General features: G+C 43.2%; 2 protein-coding genes across 3 annotated transcripts; one reads left to right on the top strand and one right to left on the bottom strand.

The window, feature by feature from the left end:
- The first annotated feature begins 5,527 nt into the window (after positions 1-5,527).
- On the top strand, positions 5,528-16,423 carry LOC101472758 (testis-expressed protein 2). Its single transcript, XM_076883134.1, has 12 exons — positions 5,528-6,053; positions 8,779-10,133; positions 11,133-11,333; positions 11,629-11,911; positions 12,107-12,294; positions 12,876-13,076; positions 14,252-14,351; positions 14,794-14,926; positions 15,022-15,159; positions 15,275-15,484; positions 15,609-15,729; positions 15,907-16,423. The coding sequence occupies exons 2-12, from the start codon at positions 8,925-8,927 to the stop codon at positions 16,051-16,053; spliced, it is 2,931 nt and encodes a 976-aa protein (XP_076739249.1). The 5' UTR covers positions 5,528-6,053; positions 8,779-8,924; the 3' UTR covers positions 16,054-16,423.
- Positions 16,424-16,475: 52 nt separating this feature from the next.
- Positions 16,476-20,428, bottom strand: LOC101473049 (large ribosomal subunit protein uL3-like). 2 transcript variants are annotated; one of them, XM_004558356.2, is made up of 10 exons: positions 20,319-20,428; positions 19,364-19,556; positions 18,850-19,018; positions 18,600-18,735; positions 17,764-17,950; positions 17,507-17,667; positions 17,243-17,344; positions 16,996-17,091; positions 16,789-16,908; positions 16,476-16,588 (listed from the first exon to the last, which is right to left on the bottom strand). In XM_004558356.2, the coding sequence occupies exons 1-10, from the start codon at positions 20,382-20,384 to the stop codon at positions 16,529-16,531; spliced, it is 1,290 nt and encodes a 429-aa protein (XP_004558413.1). In that variant the 5' UTR covers positions 20,385-20,428; the 3' UTR covers positions 16,476-16,528. The 2 variants fall into 2 exon arrangements, with proteins under 2 accessions (XP_004558413.1, XP_004558414.1); XM_004558357.2 differs by lacking the exon at positions 19,364-19,556 and having other exon boundaries at positions 20,319-20,403.
- Positions 20,429-20,902: the final 474 nt, after the last annotated feature.

The following is a 20,902-nucleotide window of genomic DNA, read 5'->3' as shown; positions in this document are numbered from 1 at the left end:
ACAGGGGTAGGGAACTCCAGGCCTCGAGACCGAGTGTCCTACAGGTTTTAGAAGTGTCCTTGATCCAACACAGCTGGTTTCAATGGCTTAATTACCTCCTCAACATGTCTTGAAGTTCTCCAAAGGCCTGGTATTGAACTAATCATTTGATTCAGGTGTGCTGACCCAGGGTGAGATCTAAAACCTACAGGACATCTGCTCTCGAGCCTGGAGTTCCCTACCCCTGTCCTATGAGATCACAGGAGGGGCCGTAGGGGTTTGGCGCTTAGTGGATTGGGTGGCAGTCAGAGGCAGAGGTCTTGGCCCCCCAATCTCTGGCCTCCAAAATTGGCTTGTGGTGCATGGGATGTCACCTCACTGGTGCGGAAGGAGCCCAAGCCTGGTGTGTGAGGTTGGGAGTTAGCAAATATATATATAGTCTGGCTCATCTCAATGCATAGCTCAGGCTCTGGAACCAGTGTTCAGGAGAGGGGTTAGACTCTGTTCCACTCTGGAATTCACTGGCTGTATATTAGGATTTACCCCAGTGGATTAGAGAATTGCTTACCTGTGCCTTCAAGTCGGGAAACAGGTCCTGACTATCGATGGTGCCTATACACCAAATGACAGTTCAGTTGTTGTTGTCTGTGTTTTTGCATCTTATCTCCCACCTGAGACAAGGACGGCATGACGTTTCAGCCGTGGTCATTTGTTCACCAGCAGCTGTACGCAGCAAAGGAGATCCTCGAACAGCAGGAGAAAACAATCACAGAAGTACTGCATGAAGCAGAAGTTAATCAACTCTAATGATGAGGGGGAAAGTCTGCGACACCAGAAATCTGGTTCAGTTCTTTAAATTGTTTTTCTAGGCGTATCAAGTGGAAGCTTTATAACTAACTATGGATGGTGCTACACACATGCACACACAGTCGACGTACATAGTACCAGAAAGCTACACCGCTGCTATAACGAAACAAATAAAAACATACAAGTAAAATACTCACAAAGCATTTTTGCGATGTTGGTGGTAAGACTTCTTACCGGATGCATGGACTCCAGATTCATAAAAAAACACGCACACACACATTAGTGTGCCAAGAAAGTGGCAAAACACTTCACCGCAGAGATAATCTCACTGTTCGTGTGAGGACCCAATCTGGGGAGAAACGTACCACTGTGGAGAGTGTGGCAGACTTTTTTCTGCAAAGCAGTCGCCTGAAAATACAAATGAGGTACCATTCAGGAAAACAAATGGACCCTTGTGATGTTTGCAGACCACACATGTGGAAGAAAAGCCTTACACCTGCAATTTTTGTAACTACAGTACTCTCTTTGCCTCTAGCTGTAATTTTAATTTGAACTAAGCAAATATGTTAAGTAGCTGCAGAATAATCAGTATGGTTTTCTGTGTGAATGAACTAGATTTAACTAGAGGAGTGGTAATACAATAGTATTACAAACTATTCCACCATATGAACCTGAAATCTGTGGAAGAGCTGAGCTGTGCAATGGTAGAAAAAAAACAACGAAATTTGAATTTGTGTGTAAATTTGTGCATTTTTGTCTTTTTCTTCTCCAGACTGAGGCTGCTGACACTTAATAAAGTCTGACACACAAACACAGTCATGTTAACAGCTGCATTTTGATAGACATTTCAATATCAGGTGTATGGATCTGATACAGAGGAGTTTTAAAAAATGAACTACATGAAAACTGCTGTGAGTGCACACTGCTGAGAAAAGACCCACAGAGATTCTCACAGAGAGTCGGTTCAGCAAAGTTTGCTGCAAACCTTACTACACCCCGTTTTATGTTCATTTAAACATTCCCTTGCCAAATATATATGTGCTGTGAAGTACATCGCTACAAATACATATGCAGTAAGGCCAGCCAGCATGCTGCATCCATGCTTTTCAGACCCAGAGCTGATGCTGCACCTCGTTACTAAATCCAACAGTGGCTTTTTGATGATAAAAGAGGCTTTTTCTGAGCCGTGGACACACTGTATTTAGATTTCCCTTCAGACCCTGCAGGGGAGGTCTGCATACAAGATGCATGCAGACAACCATTTAGCTCTGCACCACCACAAATCATCATGTACTTTGTTTTTCTTCTTCTGTCAGACGTTCAAAATACAATATTGAAATATCAGTCAGATATCTGTCCAGTACTCTGAGCTGTCAGACTTTGACATGAAAAGCATCAGAATTCATAAGATAATAAGTAAAGGTGAGAGTGCATGCAGCTATCCCTTAAGGGGGGAAGTAAGAAGATAGAGCTGATGAAGATTCGGTTTAGTTTTATTTATATAACCCCAAATCACAACAACAATCGCCTCAAGGTGCTTTATACTTAAAAGACCCTATGGCCCTCTGTGAGCAAGTGTTTGGTTACAGTGGGAAGGACAAACACGTTTTTTATGGAAAGAAAACTCCAGCAGAACCAGGCACAGGGAGGGTCAGCCATTTACTGAGACTGGTTGAGGGTCAGATAAGGGAGGACAAAAGTCACAACGTGGAAGAGAGCCAGAAAAATTATAATAACTAATGATTAAATGCAGAATGGTGTGTTAACACCAACTCAGAGAAAGTGACTGAAGAAGAAATGAAAAGTGCATCACTGGAAGCTCCCAGAGGCCTATTGCAGCATAACTGAGGGAAGATTCAAGGTCATCTAATCCAGCCATAACTATAAGCTTTATCAAAATGGAAAGTTTTAATCCTAATTTTTAAAGTAAAGAGAGTGTCTCTCTCCCAAATACGAACTGGGAGTTGCTCCATAAAAGAGGAACCTGAAAGCTGAAGGCTCTGCCTCCCATTTTACTTTATCCTATCGAACCAGATGATGTTATCAGGGCTCTAGAGTGCGACCAATTTGGTCGCAAATGCGACCAAATTTTTCAGTGGTGCGACTAAAAATAAATATTTGGTCGCACAGGTGCGACCAACTGTTCCGGTAACAAAAAAAAAATCTCTGTAACTCTCCGTGTGGTCAACAACAGACACACATTATGCACCTATCGTGGACTAAACCAATCAGAGATAGTCAGGGGCGGGACCTCTCTGATTGGCCGTGGTCCAGTTGAAAGTGCAGGTGGAAGAGAGAGGTGAGTAGCTTGAATAAAGCGATATCAATTCATTAACGGATTCCACACAAAGACCTAAACACGGAGCGGACCCAACACATCAGAATCAGCTTCGTCTTTCTCGGCTTTCTCACCCGACGGCCTGAACACGGACACGCTGTCGGAGCTTAGCGATTCTTCGGGTCCGCGCTGTGTTTACGTCTTTTTGCGCTGATTCTGAGCTGCAGGTTTTGCCTCTCTCCAACCAAAATTCACCGAGCCAGCAGCAAAAGAAGCAGCAAACTGCGCTTCACATTTGATCAATGTCGTCATGAATTCCCTCTGACTTTTGCTGTTTTGCTTCCACCACGATAAAAATCACACTTCCTGCACAGCTCTCTCTCTCTCTGTACTTCAGGAACAGTTTCCCGTCTCAAATCTGTTTTCTGCATTATTCATTCGCTTATTACCCACCAGTCTAGCGTTGTTTACAGCGCTTTTTCTTTTTTCACTTAAATGACCTCGGACAAGAAAGCCTAATTTCTGCTGTTCAATACTGAAGAAATTTAAATTTCTTAAAATTATGCAAAATTGCAGAATATTTTTAAGGTTATCTGCTATAAAAAGCCAGACCAGGAAAATCTCCTTCATGTTTTCCTGTGTTTTATTCTCAGTTACTTTCACACAAAGGCATCTGCTGTGATTTTCACAATTCTGATGAAGTCTCATGTGTATCAGTACTGATAAATGATCAGAATTATAATATTTCTGACTGTCTGAGGCTAAATTGAATCAAATCAGGACTTTGAGAACCGGAATTGAATGGATTATAGAAATCAGTGATGATACTCAGCCCTAGTGAGCAGTCTAGGCCTGAGAGAAGTGGATGTACTGTAGCTGTGGGTAATAAGAAAAGATGAAAAGAACTATTGATAACTTTTTTGTTAAGTTAAGGCCTGATCTGTCTGAAATTCATAGCCAGTGCTCTGACACGGTGCCATCAATATTTGAATGCTGAAAAAGCACAGTGTATCCAGGAAACACATTATATGCTGCGATAAATGCACTGCCCAAGTGTCCCCTCTCCCCACTGCCTTTCAGCAGCAGACAGCAGCAAACAGGTCGTCAGAGGAGGCCAAGATGATGATTAAGTTTTTAACATTTTCTACAATATTGACAAAGCACTTTAAGCACAAGTTTGTTAGTTAATAATTTAGAAATTAATATTGTCTGTATGGACTTCCCCCCCCAAAGAAAGTGCACATGTAAAACTGCGGTGTTAAGCGATGCGGTTGAAAAATTTGAGTGCGCCTAACTTTTGTGCCGGTACGCCTAAATTTTTAAAGTTAGGCGTACCGGTGCGCCCATGTCAAAAAGTTAGTCTAGAGCCCTGGTTATGTTCCTAAAGTGAATTTGACATTTGATCATACTTGCTCAGTTGTAGCTGAATTGTAACAGAGAAGTAAATCACTCAGGGCACAAGAATTTTCTTAGACACAATGTTCATTCAACAACGCTGCTTTAACCTCCTGGGACCTGGCGTCCACATATGTGGACATCAGATTTTGGGTTATCCAGAGCAAAATACTAAATTTTGCTCTACAGGGGCCTGATCTCCACTCGTGAGGACATTGTTCTGCCACTGTCCTATCAAAATTTAAAGCAAATGTCCTCATATGTGGATCTCATTTTTCTCAGAAACAAAAATCAGGTAAAAAAAAAAATAAAATAAAATAAATTAATTCTTTCTTTTGACATTCATCAGGTCCCAATCAGCCCAAATAGAAATGAAAAATGCATGCCATGAAAACGTTTGGGTCGTAGGAGGTTAAGTGAGCAAATAATGAGTTCTGCTGTTTTCCCAACAGGTGGCAGCAGACACTAAATTTAGGACTGATGCACCATGTCGCAACACTGTTGTTTTATAGGCGGTCCGTGCCTCAACACTTCAAGCCTTTAAGACCCCAGTTACTTATAATTAATGATTGTCAGTGGATTACCCGAAAAACTATATTAAGCTAGCACCCACCCTTTGTTTGTTTGCATGTTTCAGCACAGGACCCAAAGGTTTATGCAATAACTGATATCTGAAGCACAAATAATAATAATAGTAATAATAATAATAATAAAAACAATACAACCGTCGAGCACAAATACAGCTGGCAACCTAAAAGCAGTCGCGGGAAATCAGGTTATTGCCTCCCGTTTAATCCTTCTCTTTCTAAATGTATATTCCTTTAAGTCACACAAGCACAAACCCAATGATGCAAATCATTAATATGGAGCTTTAAAAAAACAATGTTAATGATTTAAGTCAATTAAGTAATTAGTAAATTAATTAGAAGGGAGTCATGAAAAGTTTCCTGTTTGCACGCACAGATGAAAGCGGGGCTTCAATGTTAGCTGGATTGCCATAAAAACAGTCTTTTGAACATTAATCCCGGCGTGAATTTTCCAGGTCGCGCAATTACATAAGTCTGCGTACAGCGGGGACTGCGGTGTGGAGCGGAGAGGAGGGTTGAGCTCAGGCTCTGTTTTCACGCTGTGGGGCAGAGCAGAGAGGAGTCGTCACTCCGCCAACTGTTGGCCTCTGAGATCTAATCTGGATTACAGTTTGGTCCACTCTGCAGCCAGGACACCAATAATCACATTATTCTGTTTCGGCCTGACGCCTCCCGAAGCGGGCGGAAGTGGCGATGTCAAGTCGTGGCACCGCCGCTGGCTTGCTTGTCTCTCAAAGCTGAACTGCGCGTTTAAACGCCAGTCATTTGTTCTCGGGAGTTTGGATGGTTTCCCCAGCGAAGGTGATGTGAATGAAGTTGGGTGAGCGTTCCTGCGGTAGGTGGTTGGCTGGGTGGCGTGAATCCCCGTGTGCAGAGCACGCACTCTGCAGCACATCCAGACCGATCACTGCAGCCTGCGCTGGAAGCGCAATAAATTACTCTGGACCTCACCCAACCTCTGCCACTGATATATTAGAGGGGCAGATGGTCAGTCATGGCACGTTTAGGTAAGTACTAACGCATTGCTGTTTTTCTTTTGTTTGGGAAAAATCTCTGTCAGTGCAATAGAATAGATTCTTTTACTACCAAAAAATCAGAGTTGTAGGATTTTGTCTTGAGACACTGATTTTCTCGTCCTCATCATGCTCTGGTGAATTTGGTGTGTTTTGAAATAGCTCTACTTATCAGCGGGGAACGGTTTAAAAGCTAAAAAACAAAAAAGTTTTGAGGGAGGATGTGCTCCAACAGACTCTTTAAGCCCCTGAAGTATTATCTTAATAACCTGCTTCAGTTCAAGTCCACTGATACTTACCTTGTGATACCCAAACAAACACCACCCAGTGCCAAATGTGTCACCGTGGTCAAATGGTTGTTTGAGGGCAAGATTAAGAGGCACAGGGATGGCATGGAAATAAAGGTGCGTGATGCCAGCCTCTAGGGCCAGTCCTCAAATGATCCCAGGTAACAGTTAAATCTATTTATTTTAATGAATTAAATCTTTCTCAGAAAAAAATAACATTTGAAATATTATTTTGTCTCCTCTTTATCCGATTCCCCCCACTTAATCCAGGATAAAAAGGCCAAGAGGAGGACAGAGCAGGGGAGACATGACACTTTGGCAGAATTCAAAACCGTGTTGACGTCAGGGATAAAAGTGGGACTCTCTGCTGGTGCCATCATTATTCCCTCATTAATCCATTCTGACTCATATGTTGCTGTCTGCTGATTGGAAGAATATGCTGGAAGAATATATCAAATGCACATCATTTGATATCGCTTTCAGTGTCAAACATGAACTTTGTCATCTCAGCTGTATGCAAGTGTGCAGAGAGATGGAACTGCAAATCTCGGAGACCCCAGTGAACACATAGTGCAAATAAAACAAAACATTTTGCTTCAACATGAAGAACAGTGCAAATACTAAATACGCACAAGTAGGCAATATGCTCCTAAATTTAAACTAAATGATGTGGTTAATATTTACAGAGAATATAGGACGATGGTTGAATTGACCAAACGACCAATGTTCTGAGTGTATGGGCAGGTATAAATGACGTGTGCAATACAGAAGCTTAACCTGAAGACAGAGTCTGAACTTACAGACCTATGAAATACGACATGTGCATTCTTAGAGTTCAGTGTGTGACTTTTTCCATCAGTGTCCTTGTGCGTGAGTATAAGATCTTTTAGCTTGTGACATTTAAAAAAAAACCCACATTTATAGAAAGTTTTCAGGTCTGATAGTTTGTCACGGTTAAGCCTTCACACTGAAAGGCTGGGAGTCGCTCAGCTGTTGACAGCTTTTTAATGCCAAGAACTGCATTTTCAGTTATCATTTCTCTATTATTTTCTTAACAAGCTACTAAACTGTTATAACAAAGGATTTATTGCTGTCTCGGTTTCTTTGCATTTTACTTTCTCTTACAAAATGAGCTTGTTTCCTTTGAACCGTGTTTTTAGTTCTTTTTTTCTGCTCATTATTTCTTTCCTGTGACAGAAAAAATGTTGGTGTGTAGATTCTAATTTTAGCTTCTAATCCTTCATATTTTTTTCCAGAGGAATATCTGCTCCACTTTCCACTCCCAAACGACAAACCAAGAACACGAGGTCTAGGCTTGCCTGTATCTTTGTCTCCAGTCCTCTGAGGGTTACACCTCCTCACTCTTACTTGTGCAAAATTGCATCCACAGTCCTGCCTGGAAAGCTGCCAACTCCCTGCTGACTCTATATTCCACTGAGCAGCGGAGGTTTTCCTCCCCCTGTCAGCACGAACTGATCCAAATTGACTTGCAAGTGGAAATTGATTAGGGTAATGCAGTACTGTCTAGGGCAGCTTAAGCACTCAAAGAGCAGCACTTTTGGTTAATTAGATTTGACAAGCAGCCCAGCAGCTTGGTGCTAAAATTAATATCTCGCCGTATGAGCGTCATGCAGAGACACAGAGAGATTTGGTGGCACCCAAAGCAAGTTAACCGGTTTCTTTTTCAGGCCCTGAAAATTGGTTTCATCAAGATCATTTATAACACACAGAACCAATTACTAATCATGTTGTTCAAATTTTGCTTCTTATTTCCTTGCATGACTGTATTTGCTCACTAATAGCCGCATTTCTTAGTTTATTATGATGCAGATGAGCAGGGTCACATTACATTGCTCATAAAGCTTGACTGATACTGCAGATCACACTGTGTTGTGTGTGTGAGCTAGTTTATGGATAAATGCACTTGAAACTGACTGATTCATCAAATGCAACTTGTGCCCTGAGTGATTTAGTTCTCTGTTACAAAAGCTTCTTTAATCAGGAAGATTACAGCCGTTTGATGTGTTGACTCTCAGTGAATTAAACTGTACAGTCTGCCTGGCAATGATATATGCTCGTGATTGATTTAAAGGGTTTTTAACCTCCTAAGACCCGAACTCTTCCACGACATGCATTTTTAATTTCTCTTTGATATTTGGGCATATTGGGGCCCGATGAATGTAAAAACAAAGAATTACCAGATTTTTTTTTTTTTTACCTTACTTTTGTTTTTAAGAAAATAAGAGCCACATCTGAGGATATTCATTTAAAAGACGAAGGAGAAGGTGCAGAAAGGACTGAGAGAAAAAACAAGTGACAAGAGAAAGGGGAAAGAAACTTTCAAAGGTTTGGAAGAGTGGAACAGAGAGAAAGGAAATAAAGGGCAGGTCAAAGTAGTGGATTTAAAACTATATTTTCACTGTTTTTTTCAGGGTCCAACACAATGGACTGCACCCACCCTGAGAAGGATTTTCCAGTTGTCCATGCAGTTACAGTCTCTCATGCATTCGTGTCTCGGAGGGCTACAACTCCATCTTTTTGACCACATCCTCATCTTAGCTCCTCATTAACAACCATCATGGAGGACAGCAAGCTGATCTTCAGTCTGGACCGCCATGAGGAGGGTCCTTCTGTGACCTTTTCCAAAGACAAACCAGAAAGCAGGGAGAGCCGGCCTGAACCCAATTTGTGGATCAATCTGGACCTTAGCCAAGGGCAACGCTCCCAGCCTCTCTTCCTGCCTCACTCCCCCTCTTCCCCAGGCTCGTTAGCTGATCTATCAGAATCATCAGCAGGTCTGCCTGTCACCACCAACCTAGTGAAATCTTCCTCCACGGATCTGGAGCCAAGGGAAAGCAGCTCTTTAAGAAGCAAGCCTCTCCTCAGTCTGGTCAAGTCTCTCAGCACAGAGATCTCCCGCCGTGTAGAGCCCGAGGTCAACCTCTCCAAGTCTGACTCCAAGCTACATTTGCATCCTTTTAAGCAGCTTACATATCCAAAGATACTGGAGGCCAGACCTGAAACAGGAGGAATGGATGAGAACGACGCCTGGGTTTCACCTCCCTCCACGGGCAGCATGTCTCCCACGGAGCCACGGGGCAGTTCCCTTATCGCCGAGCTGGAGGACACGCGGCGGAAGTTCTCGGAGGCCATGCAGGACCCACTGAGCATGCTGAGTAAGATTATGGGGGATGAAAGCTCTGGAAGCCCCAAGCAGGGGAGGACTTCTGGTGCAGGAGAATCACCAGCCCCCCACAGCACTGGTGGAAGAGATGGAAGCAGCGACGAAGCAGGCCTCAGGTGTCGGAGGAGGACTGACGGTGAGCACAAAGGGGTGTGTGACACTGCTGTCAGACGACTCCAAAAGGATTCATTAACAAAATCCTCCATCTCCCCAGAACGGCACACCCTCAGCAGAGACAAACATTTGGAAATCTGCACCTATGGGGATATGATTCAGGTGGTGGAGCGCCAGAACAGCTCCAGAGAGACACATCCTAGAACTTACCCTCAGTGTCAAGTGACAGTGCCGGGTTCATCTTTGCCTCTTTACTGGCTCTTTCCTGTGGGCCTTCTAGCTTATGGTTTCTTTGTCCTGCCTCTTCCTCCCTACGTGACAGGTCTGTCAGTGGGGGTTGCATGTGGCTTTATGCTGGGCTTGGTACTGGTGTTCATGTTTGCCCCACAGCGCTCAGCCGCCAAAAGGAACTGGGTCTTACATAGCAAACTCAGTGCCGTGAATGACAATCCACTGGACGGAGAGCTCGCAAATCTACACAACCTACAGGTAATAAATTAGTTTTAAAAATTACTCTATACATGAGCATAGAAGAAGACTAATCTAAATGTTACCTCTAAATCCGTATGCAGTCAAACTGTGGCAGATCAAGACGACAGATACCCAGGAGGACTGTTGTTTTCCCTCTAAATGAAATTGTGCAGGTCAAAGTTTGTATCGCCACAATGAATCTGTTTTAATAGCTTTCCACCTGCTTTAATTCTGCTTTGTGTTCATTTGCAACCATTAATATGATAAAGATTATTACAGCATTTCCATCACAAACATGTTGCCGTTTAAAGAGCCATTGTTGTGATTACGCACACTCCGATCTGCCTCTGTATGCAAAATAACCTCTGCAGCCACTCCTTTTCTGTTTCCTCTTTTGCTAATTTGGCTACATGGAAATGCTCAAATGTTTGTTTTGCAGGATGAGAGATCAAAATATCAAAGATCAGCGGGCATTAGATAGCATCAAAGAAAGATAGTGCTTTGAATGGTGCTTAATGGAATCGTTTTTAGGTAATTGCTGTTTTAAAAGTAGCCCCTGAGGACCGATTATTATCCATGAAAGAGAGGTGCAGTCTGATAATAGCTTTCTCAAAGTACTTCTGTGTCAGTCTGACTAGAACAGTGATACTTAAAAAGATTTTAAAAAAGACAAATTGTATCAGGATAGAGGGCCTACTAACAGCACACAATAGTCTAGACTCATCTGCGGTGTTAAGTGAGAGTTGTATTGTGCCCGGGCTCGTGTTTCCCCTCCTGCTGAGCTGTTTGTCACAGTTTGCACCATTTGCTGTGGATCTAATTTGCCACAGTACAATCTTTGCCTCCCTAGCCGTATTTAATGCTTAAATGTTAACTCTTGGTTAAATGCAGCCTCAATATTTGTATTTGTAGATGTACTTTAGTTTTACCAAGAAAACATAAAATGGTTTGTGGCTGCAGAGGTTTCTGCTTGAATCCTGTCCTTTTGGATTAAATGTTCTTATTACTCACTTTCAGGGCTGGATGAATGAGACCCACAGCTATGACCCTGAGACTTTCCACCCCTCCATCACACACTCTGTCTATGTTACACTGGAAGGCAGCCGGCTGCAACTAGCATACCCACGTGCCAACATCGCCCGGTGGGCTTCTTTCGACGAGACACCCCACAAAGCCGTTTTTCTGCGTTCACGCACTTACCAGCTGGCTAACTGTAAGGTCAGTTCATTTGTGAGAAAGCAAGCCTGCCTTTCAGAGGGACATTAGAACCACCTGAACCCCTTGCTCTTATTTCTCTGCGCCCACTGAAACAGTTATGACCAAAACTAATAAACCGGACCTCTCCGCTATCTCACCTGCCCACTGAGGCAAACTAAAGTAGCTCTCCCTGTATGATAACAGAGTAAAGTTAACACACATTCACTGGCAGTGCTTTCAGAGCATGTTGTATAAATGCAGATGGAACAGAAATGAAATGAATAGTTGGTCCTTCTTTTCAACATTTTTACTTCAGGTGTCTCTGGTGCCTCCTGGTTTGGCTCGTAAGAGGGTGTGGAACAGGAAGTACCCAATCTGCATCACTCTGGCTGAGGGGGAGGTAGGGGAGGAAAGCGTGGTTGAAGGGCAGGAAACCGAAGAAGAAAGGGAAGAGAAAAACACAGATCCCCACCAGCAGTTTCCCGTCACCCTCTACCTGTTTGGTCGCACTGGAAGAGAGAAGGAGGAGTGGTTCCAGCATTTTGTGTCAGCCTCTAGAGCCTTAGCCCAGACCAGTGTAAGAGATGAAGGAAACACAGGTAAGAAGACGACTTGGTTGAGTGATATGGAGAAATTCAGCTGGTTGCGATACTATATGTAGCCCGGAAAAGTCACCTCTTTCATTTAAAATACATGTACTACAAGTTACTCAATGCCAAATTTGCCTTATTCGATCATTCTTTCAGCAATATTTTTAGATTCACCAACTCTTTACTTTCAAATGTGTCACACAGAAACACTAAGCAGTGGAGAGACCATTAAAGAAAGCACAGAGGAGCTGCCTGATTTCCCAGGAGCAATGAAAGCAAAAACCCTATTGGACTACAGCTCCTACATGACTCAGCTAATGGGCTCAGAAAGTTGCAATCCCACCCCCAGCCCCTGCCACAGTGACAAGGGAAGCCCCTCGACTTGCAAAAAGGTCAGTGAACAAGCTTTAGATTGACTATCAAGCATCTCTCGAAGTGATGTAAACTTTAAACTTCCCGTCACTGTTTTTCAGGTTCCATTTAAATAGTTTTTTTTTCCATCGGGGGGAGATATAGCAGTGTTTCTTAGCCCTGTTTAACTCATGTCACAATAACCCACACTGATCAGAGCTGCTTTATATCCACTTTTCTTTTATAGTGTTCTCTGTGCTCACATGAGCCTTGTCCAGAATGCTGGCTCAGCTAAATACACCTGCTGACTGGACCAAATTTTTGTATTCAGCAATATCAGATATCATCTGGCTGGAAAACTATAAATAGTAACTCATTGGGACTGGAACATACTTGTCTGTGCTTCTAATGCTGAATTAGGTGGTTTGGGATTGGAACCCCCACAGAGGGACAGTCTGTTCAGATGTTTAGAGGAGGTGCCACAGAAAATGAGAGTGGTGTTTATTTTAGATGACAGTGCAAGTGCGTATTTTGTTTCTCAGTCCTATTTGGTCATTTTACTCCTGAAAAATGTTTGTGGAAATATATATGTCTCATTTTTTTTAAAAAATATTTCCTGCAGATTGACGCCAAAGAGCATGGTTCTGGAGGTCAGGGTGGAGCTGAGGCTGATGCAGGTACTGGGCCGGGGGAATGCTCTGCAGAGAGTGAGCCCACCTGGGTTAACTGTCTGGTGGGAAGAATCTTCTGGGACTTTCTCTGGGAGAAATACTGGGCCGATCAGGTGGCGCACAAAATCCAGAAGAAACTCAGCAAGATCAAGGTGATGGTGTATGAGAATGTGTGTAGGTTAGGTGTGGGGTTTTTTTGTTTGTTTTTTAGCAAACTAAAGGAAAGAGAAACATAAAAATCACATTTGGCCCCTGCATGCTACCAGAACTGCTGTGATGCATTACGCCTGTGGTTTACTGCTCTATAAGGGGACAAGTGCACCCCAATCATACTAGCAAACAAAGGTGCCAGATACACTAACCATAGGTTGGGTGTTGCTCATTCTATGCTGCCTTTCATGGATCACAAAAAGTTAGCAGTTGGCATAGGGGAGCTGAAAATGTTATTTATTTTTCGAGCTTAGTCAGATACCACAACATCAGCAGTGTCCCTGTGACTAATGATGTGGCTTCTTAAAGAGATGGAAACTAAATAAACTGTAGGACAGCCTGAACATCAGGTCAGAGGTCAAAATACATGACATTACTAATGGAGGAGAAAAGGAGAAAGGCACAAACGCTGCCTTTCTCCTTTTCTGTGTGTGTGTGTGTGTGTGTGTGTGGTGTGTTCCTGTCTAGCTATCTTTGTGAGGACCAAAATCTGCATTCTACTATACTTGTGAGAACCAACAGTCACTTGTGAGGACACACTCACCGGTCCTCACATGTTTGAAGGCCTTTTTGAGGCTCAAAATGTGGTTTTAGTGTCAGAGTTACAGTTGGGTTATGGTTATGGTTAGGTTTAGGGTAAGGGTTAGGGTTAGGCATTCATTTTTAATGGTTAGGATTAGGGGAAGGGGCTAGGAAAACCTGTCAATGAAGGTCCTCACTAAGATAGCTGAATGGGGTTGTGTGTGTGTATGTGTGTGTGAGAGAGAGAGAGAGAGAGAGAGGGAGAGAGAGAGAGAGAGAGAGAGAGTGAGTCTGCTGATAATGCACTCCCTCTGGCTCCCAGGGCAATGGGTGGGGAGTGCTTAGAGGAGCACTGATGGTCCTGCAGCATCCCATTGCTCATTGCATACACTCCTCTGTGACACAGACCTTCTGTGTTTTTTTTCTCTTACACAGTCACACACATATTCACACAGTATAGTTTCCCCTGCTCGCTCATTTCATGGAGGTAATTAGCCAGCCTTGTAATACTTCTGCTGTGCTTTTGCCTGACTATATTTTAAGAGCTTTCTTTTACTGACGTGAATGCACCAAGACTCCCTTTGTCTCATTGTAGCTGCCGTACTTCATGAATGAGCTGACTCTAGCTGATCTGGACATGGGCACCTGCCTACCTCACATCCTTAGCACATCTAAACCTACGCTGGACTCCAGAGGTACACCATGGTTGTGTTCATATGCTTCCTTTGTCAAATACTTTCTAACGCACGCATTTTAACTGCATGCGAGGAGTAGCCAGACTTTACTGGTTACTTAACAGCGTATACCCAGATCTCTTTCTCAGTCGCATTCCTGCTGTGAGTACAGGCCAAGATCTCAATTGTTTCATTACTGAGTTTGGTTTGTCATGGCTGTCCTAAAAGCTTTCCATTGTCTCCCGCTGAAGCGATTAGCAATCCTCTTAGCCCGAGCTATCGTCGACCAACAATAACTAGCCAAAGCTATCATCCGCCAGTCTAATGTCCCTTCTGCACAACACCGTGCCAAAACGGATTAGGAAGAGAGACCAAACCAAACTCAGGGTTTTGAACTAATTAAGAATTCAGCTGCTGTAAGCTTTAAGCCCTTCCTTTTTCCCCCCACACCTTTATCCCCAAGGTCTGTGGCTACAGCTGGAGTTGGTGTACACCGGCTGCCTTCAGATGACCCTAGAGACAAAGATGAACCTGTGTAAGCTGGGTAAAGAGGGAGAGGATGAGGCTCACAGTGTACCAGAGACCCAGAAAGTGGGGTGAGACCCACTTTAGCATTTCAGTGTTTGCGAAGAAATGTGTTTTTAACCTGAGCAGGTTGATATGATGACTAGAACTGTTATGTTTTTTTCAGCTCTAAGATGAAGCTGTGTATACTGGCTGATAGTGATGAAGAGTCATCCAGCGCAGGGTCATCTGATGAAGAGGAGGTCCCTCCATCTGAGCTACACGGATGCGTGGGAGACAAGAGTCCTGTAATGGCGGCTGACGGGTAACTTAAAAACTTATTTAGAATTTTTCCACCTAGAAATATGAAGGCATGGTGATGACATTTCATCACTATGAGGTAGTCCCTATTGACTGTTCTTGGTCTTTATCCTTTACAGGCACGCAGGTGGCAGGACAAGCAGGAAAATCTTGAGATTCGTGGACAAGATAGCAAAGTCCAAATACTTCCAGAAAGCCACAGAGAATGAATACATAAGAAAGAAGATATCTGAGGTTTCCAACATGCCCCTGATGCTGAGCGTTGAGGTCCTGGAGCTTTCTGGGACGCTGGCCATCAACATCCCTCCTCCTCCTACTGATAGGATATGGTGCTGATTCTCTTGGCTGTCTTACCACTTCACTGAATTTAATTACCATCGAGAAATTCAGTGCAAACTGCAGGTTTTGTTTCTTTACTCATTATACACCATGGTGATAGCCGCTCTCTTTCAGGTACAGTTTCCGGGTGCCTCCCAGGTTGGACCTTCATGTGCGTCCCATGCTGGGGGAGAGGGAGGTCACCTTCACTCATGTAACTGAGTGGATTGAGAAAAAACTGCAGTGTGAGTTCCAGGTCAGTCCATCAGTGTTTCCGTTTGCCCACGGGGATGATTCCGATTAATAATTCATGCATTTATGTTCTGACAGATTGATATCAGCATGAGCAGAAATTTCCTGCGTCTGTGACAGTAACGTTTAATGATTGCATTAGTAATTAAATATGGTTGTGTTGTCCTTTGTCTCTGAACAGAAAGTGTTTGTCATGCCCAACATGGATGATCTTTATCTGCCCCTCATGACATCTGGACTGGACAACCCACCCGCATCCCACCATTCCTCAATCCATTCCTCATCCCAGCAATCGTCCATGGAGTCTCAGGAGTACCTGTCAGAGTAGGCGCGGCTGATGCCTCAGATGTTGAGGCAAAATTGCTGATGTTCAGCTATTATCCTGAATCTCTAATGGATTCAGAGGCTGCTGCAGCTGGGTCCCAGCTTGAGTGGGTTCTCTGTTACCAGTGCAGGACAAACGTCTCCTGAAGCCTCGCTGAGCTCAGCAGTGACCTCCTGACTGTGAGAATGATGCTGCAGTGCCCCCTACTGTGAAGTTCATTACTGACAAGAGAAATGTTTTTTACAATGCTGACAACTGCTAACTGCACAAAATTAAAGGGTTATTGATGTATTTTTAAAAGGGAATGCTGTTTGAGCCAACTATCATCCATCCGTCCATCCATCCAGGAAAGAATAAAATTTGATGAAAACTTTCCTCATGTGTTCCTTATTGATTAGAAACACAAATGCAGTTAAAACACAAAATTCAAGTATAACTTACACATTTTATTGTTTTGTAGGGTTTATAATCCACACTTTCAGGCCTCCTCTGGCAGAGGACCTGGCATTGTTTTTTGGGTGTCTTTCTTCAGAGGCCCCTGCAGGTAAACAAGAGGTCGGGAGTTAAAACACAGCAGGATAATTACAGATTTTATTATGTCATCAGTGGATAGTTTGAACATTTGAATCATATTGTGCTGTTATTTTGCCTCACTCGATCAAAATCTTTGCTTCCTGGTATTCAGTTGGGTTTTTTTGGTTGTTGTTTTTTTCTTTATGGTTGTTTTTTCACACTCACCATAAATGCTCTCTTCTCCTGGGCTGTCTGGAAGCGCCCATGGCCAAATTTGGAAGTGGTGTCAATGAACTTGAGCTCGATGCCTTCCTTGGACTTGCGCGATGTGTGCGTGAGTAAAGACTGTGAGGAGGAGCAGCCAAAAACGTTAAACTACACTTACACGAATGATACCTGTAAGAGCTGAAGACTTTAAATTCCTCACCCTACCTTTCGAAGGGTGAGGACACGTTTTTTAGCCCCGATAATGCAGCCTTTCACCATGACAAAGTCATTATTCACTTCACCATAGCGAGGAAAGCCTCCCTATGACATAAATGTAGTAATAAAGGTTAAAATATCTCACCTAATGCAAACTCTTCATTTTATATTACTGTTGATACATTATAAATATAGACTTTGGATACGAGAAAACTTTCATGCACAATATGATACTGTAACACAAAGCTGGGAGTACTATGGGGGTAATGGTTTTCTGGCTGATGTCATAGTTAGTAGACGCATTGTTCCGGATCACTTTTCCATCCTGGATGTGAAGACCCCTACCAATACGGTAGATCTGAAAAAACAAAAGAGGACATCAAGATTTCAATTATGGAAAACCCCTCATACTAATAATAATAATTCATAATACTCCTTATTTAAAGAGATGTTTAGGCAACCAACAAACATTGACTAGGTGTGTGCAAATATAATATAGTAAGTTGTTAAAGCTATAAACCTTTTTGTTGATCTCAGTGCGGTGATGATAGCCTTTCTGACCAGCGCGAGCTTCAGTGTAGCCCACACGGGCAGGATGCCAGGCTCCAATACAAGCTACCTTCCTCAAACCCTTGTGAGTCTTCCGTGGGAGTTTCTTTGTGTGCCAGCGGCTTGTCACGCCTATCAGCCCAAAGACGTAAAAGTCATGGTTGGACCTTCCGGTTTATTACTCATTAAACTTTTCAACGCCTGGGGCTGCCACAGCACATTTCCTACCTTTGAAGCCGTGACCTTTCGTGACACCGATGACATCAATCATCTCATCCTGGTAGAAGACGGCAGATACGGGCACAGCCTGCTCCAGGTGCTCCTTCGCCCAGTCCACCTTGTCCGAGATGGTACCCCCATTTAGCTGCACCTCCACGACGTGAGCTTTTTTCTGCCTTAAGGGCAACAGTCGCATCTGGAGGCAGATGGAAAGTAATTAGGGAAGCCTGCAAGCTGCAAACAGAAGCAGCTCCCAAGTCTAAAACAACTATGTTGTTAAGTGCAGAGCTTGAGAAGCATACTGAAAAGCATCTTGCTTTCAAGTTACTATAATTAGATTTATTATTCAGCATGTGGCCATGTTTGAACTCTCAGATGTAACACCAGTCACTTGGAACAACTCTGATATTTAAATGTGCATGTTGATGTTTTTTTTCATGAGCTGAGGAGGCTTGATCTTAGCAGGATTTTAAGAACTGAAATCTTGGCTGATCTTTGGCTTCATGCTGCCAACATAAAGGCAAAGACTCTGTGAGTGGCCTTCATCCCCCGTGAAAATTATTTATAAACTGCTATTTGAAACTGCCCTCCAGTGCTCCCCACAGGTGATCGTTGTAGTCAAAGCCATCCAGCTACCGACAGCCAAGAGTTTGGGGATTTGGAGGCTTTTGTCTCTGTTGCATGTGGGCAGTTGGATAACTCTGACACCTCTGCCCCCTCCATGGGAGAGATTTAACAGAAGGAGATCAAGTAAATAAATATCAGTGATTATACTAGCCGATGAAATCAGATGGAAAACTAAAAACGGAGCTAATGTGATGCAGGATGGTGATTTTAGAACCTACCTGTGAGTGAACAATAACCCTGATGACTGAACAGTACTTCTTCATGGCATTGAAGTCTTTGTTAAGCTGCTTCTTGCCTGTCTCGTCCTGCCACTTCTTAGCATACTTAGTGAAGGCCTTCTTCTTGCTCTTATACCTGAAACACAGAAAAGCTCAGCACATATTGAAGGAACAACAGTGTGACAAGACCGTATGTGCGGGTCAATTACTTCTATGCACAGGAGAGCTTTAAATGATCACACACGCGTACCAGTTTTTATAAAATCTGCGCTTGCACTCGTCACTCAGGTGCTCAGCAAAGATGGTTTTCAGGGAGCGCAAACCACGGATCGTTTTGATGTATCCCACAACACCCACCACAATGACAGGCGGAGTCTCGATGATGGTCACCGCCTCAACTTCTTCTCGCTTTGATTGCTCTGTGGAAGACAGAAGGAGGCAGATCCTGCTAGGAAAACTGACAGATTCAAGTCAGTGAAACATGCAGCAAGTAAACAGAAGGTGATAAAAAGGTAAAAATATGCAAAACAAAAGAGACGTGAAGGAATGCATTTTAAGTTTAGCCTCAGCACAAAATCAAAGCAGCTTTCAGTTTTTAACACTAACAGCTTGAATGCAGCCTGAGCAATGCCCAGTTTATTCTTTCTGTATCATTTGATTTTATTCAACTTTCAATTTCTATTTACATCTCTAAAATAATGCATGCTATATACTAAATAGATAACAGATTGTCTAAAGTCTTGCATCCATCAATGTTTACATACTGAGGGCAGTGCGGTGCACCTCTCTCAGCGTGTGGGTCATGCCCGCCTTATATCCCAGGAAGGCAGTGAGGTGGACGGGATGGCTGGGGTTATCTTTGGGCCATGAACGCACCCTCCCCCTGTGCTTCTTGCTTCGCTTGCAAGGCAGGAACCCCATGTGCCCGTGGCGAGGAGCATGGAATTTGCGATGAGACTGAAAAGCCACAATGGAGTTGGTGCACGCCCAAATTGATGACATTTAGATAACCCATGGGTGTTTAGTGTTACTTTCATTTTTACAGTTACCATCTCCTTTTGATTATTTGTCAGGTCATAAACACATTGCCAGTGTACAACATAAGCTGATGTCCACACGTGTCCAGATGTGTACATTCGAATGTACACATCAGTGGTGGGAGACACCCACATCACTTTATACTAAAAGTGTAGCACACATTTACATAGCAAAACAAATTATTCATTTTAGTTACTGTATTATATGGTGACATCAGTCATGTTTTTGAGCAACTGTTTGTGATCATTTCCTCATTTTCTTTAACGTCCTCCAAATCTTTAACAGTGTTAAGTTAGCGGAACACAAAAAGAGTCATCTGTCATGATCTTCCAATCTGTTGCCTTTGTATTCAGGCCATGTGCTTCTGCTTCACTCTGTTTCTGTTTCATATCTGTAATTCAGAAATCCAAATAAAATAATTAAGAAAACTTGAAACGATGGTGTCTTGTTATAGGAAAAAAAAGGTCACCAGCGCAGTGTTCCACGTGCTCTCCTAAGCGTAGCCATTACTAGATTTCAGTGTGCTTCATACACTCTTATAAATTCAAAAGGTCAAAGAAAGTGATAAATCATCTCACACACACACACATGCACACATGTAGGAGGCAAAGACAGTCCAAAAAGTGCAGCTTTAACTATCCTCTAAAGAAGAAAACAACCAAAAACACAAGGAGCACTGACCATGTCTGCGGATTGTCCCAGCGACAGATAGAAAGAGACAGAAACCAGTGCAGATGCTAGAGTCATACATAAGATGACACACAGGGCTCTAATTTGGTGTTTGGCCCAGATGAGGGGACGTATTCGCTTTCAAACAAGACGATCTCTGCCAAGTCCTGACCAGATAGGAGGAGGGAAGATGGTAATGTCAGAGGTCTGAGGTGGTGGGGAGGCCTAGTGGACAGGAACCGTACAACCAAGAAAGGAGAGGAGGAGGAAGAAAGTCTTCGCTGCCATGTGATCATGTGACCAATGTTGACCTGATTTAGTTTTTTCAGCCCAGGACCACTCCACACCGATGAATTCAGAAACTCATGTCCTTAAGAAATTGAGGGGGCAAGGGGATCCAGTAAAGAGCTGACACAGGACCTGAGAGATGCATCTGGCCCTTCAGCTGACCCATCTACTTTTTGCTGAAATGGTCTCAGTGGAAGGGGTGACTGTCAAGAGGCTATTTTTAGTGAAGGTAAAAAAGGTTGAGGTATGCTGAAATACACGAGAACTGCACTAAAAATCTGTGGCAACAGGTCTGGAATAGCATAGAA

This window comes from Maylandia zebra, linkage group LG4 (genome assembly GCF_041146795.1).
Source record: "Maylandia zebra isolate NMK-2024a linkage group LG4, Mzebra_GT3a, whole genome shotgun sequence".
Lineage (NCBI taxonomy): Eukaryota > Metazoa > Chordata > Actinopteri > Cichliformes > Cichlidae > Maylandia > Maylandia zebra.
This window is presented reverse-complemented; position numbering and strand designations above follow the sequence as displayed.

Excerpts from the sequence above, each read along its gene's own strand:
- LOC101472758 (XM_076883134.1), top strand. The coding sequence starts at position 8,925 with ATGGAGGACAGCAAGCTGATCTTCAGTCTGGACCGCCATGAGGAGGGT. Across the intron at positions 12,295-12,875 it reads GCCCCTCGACTTGCAAAAAG|ATTGACGCCAAAGAGCATGG; the intron begins GTCAGTGAACAA and ends TATTTCCTGCAG. Across the intron at positions 13,077-14,251 it reads AGAAACTCAGCAAGATCAAG|CTGCCGTACTTCATGAATGA; the intron begins GTGATGGTGTAT and ends GTCTCATTGTAG.
- LOC101473049 (XM_004558356.2), bottom strand. The coding sequence starts at position 20,384 with ATGACTCTAGCATCTGCACTGGTTTCTGTCTCTTTCTATCTGTCGCTG. Across the intron at positions 16,909-16,995 it reads GTGTCCTCACCCTTCGAAAG|TCTTTACTCACGCACACATC; the intron begins GTAGGGTGAGGA and ends TCCTCCTCACAG. Across the intron at positions 16,589-16,788 it reads AGGAGAAGAGAGCATTTATG|GGGCCTCTGAAGAAAGACAC; the intron begins GTGAGTGTGAAA and ends GTTTACCTGCAG.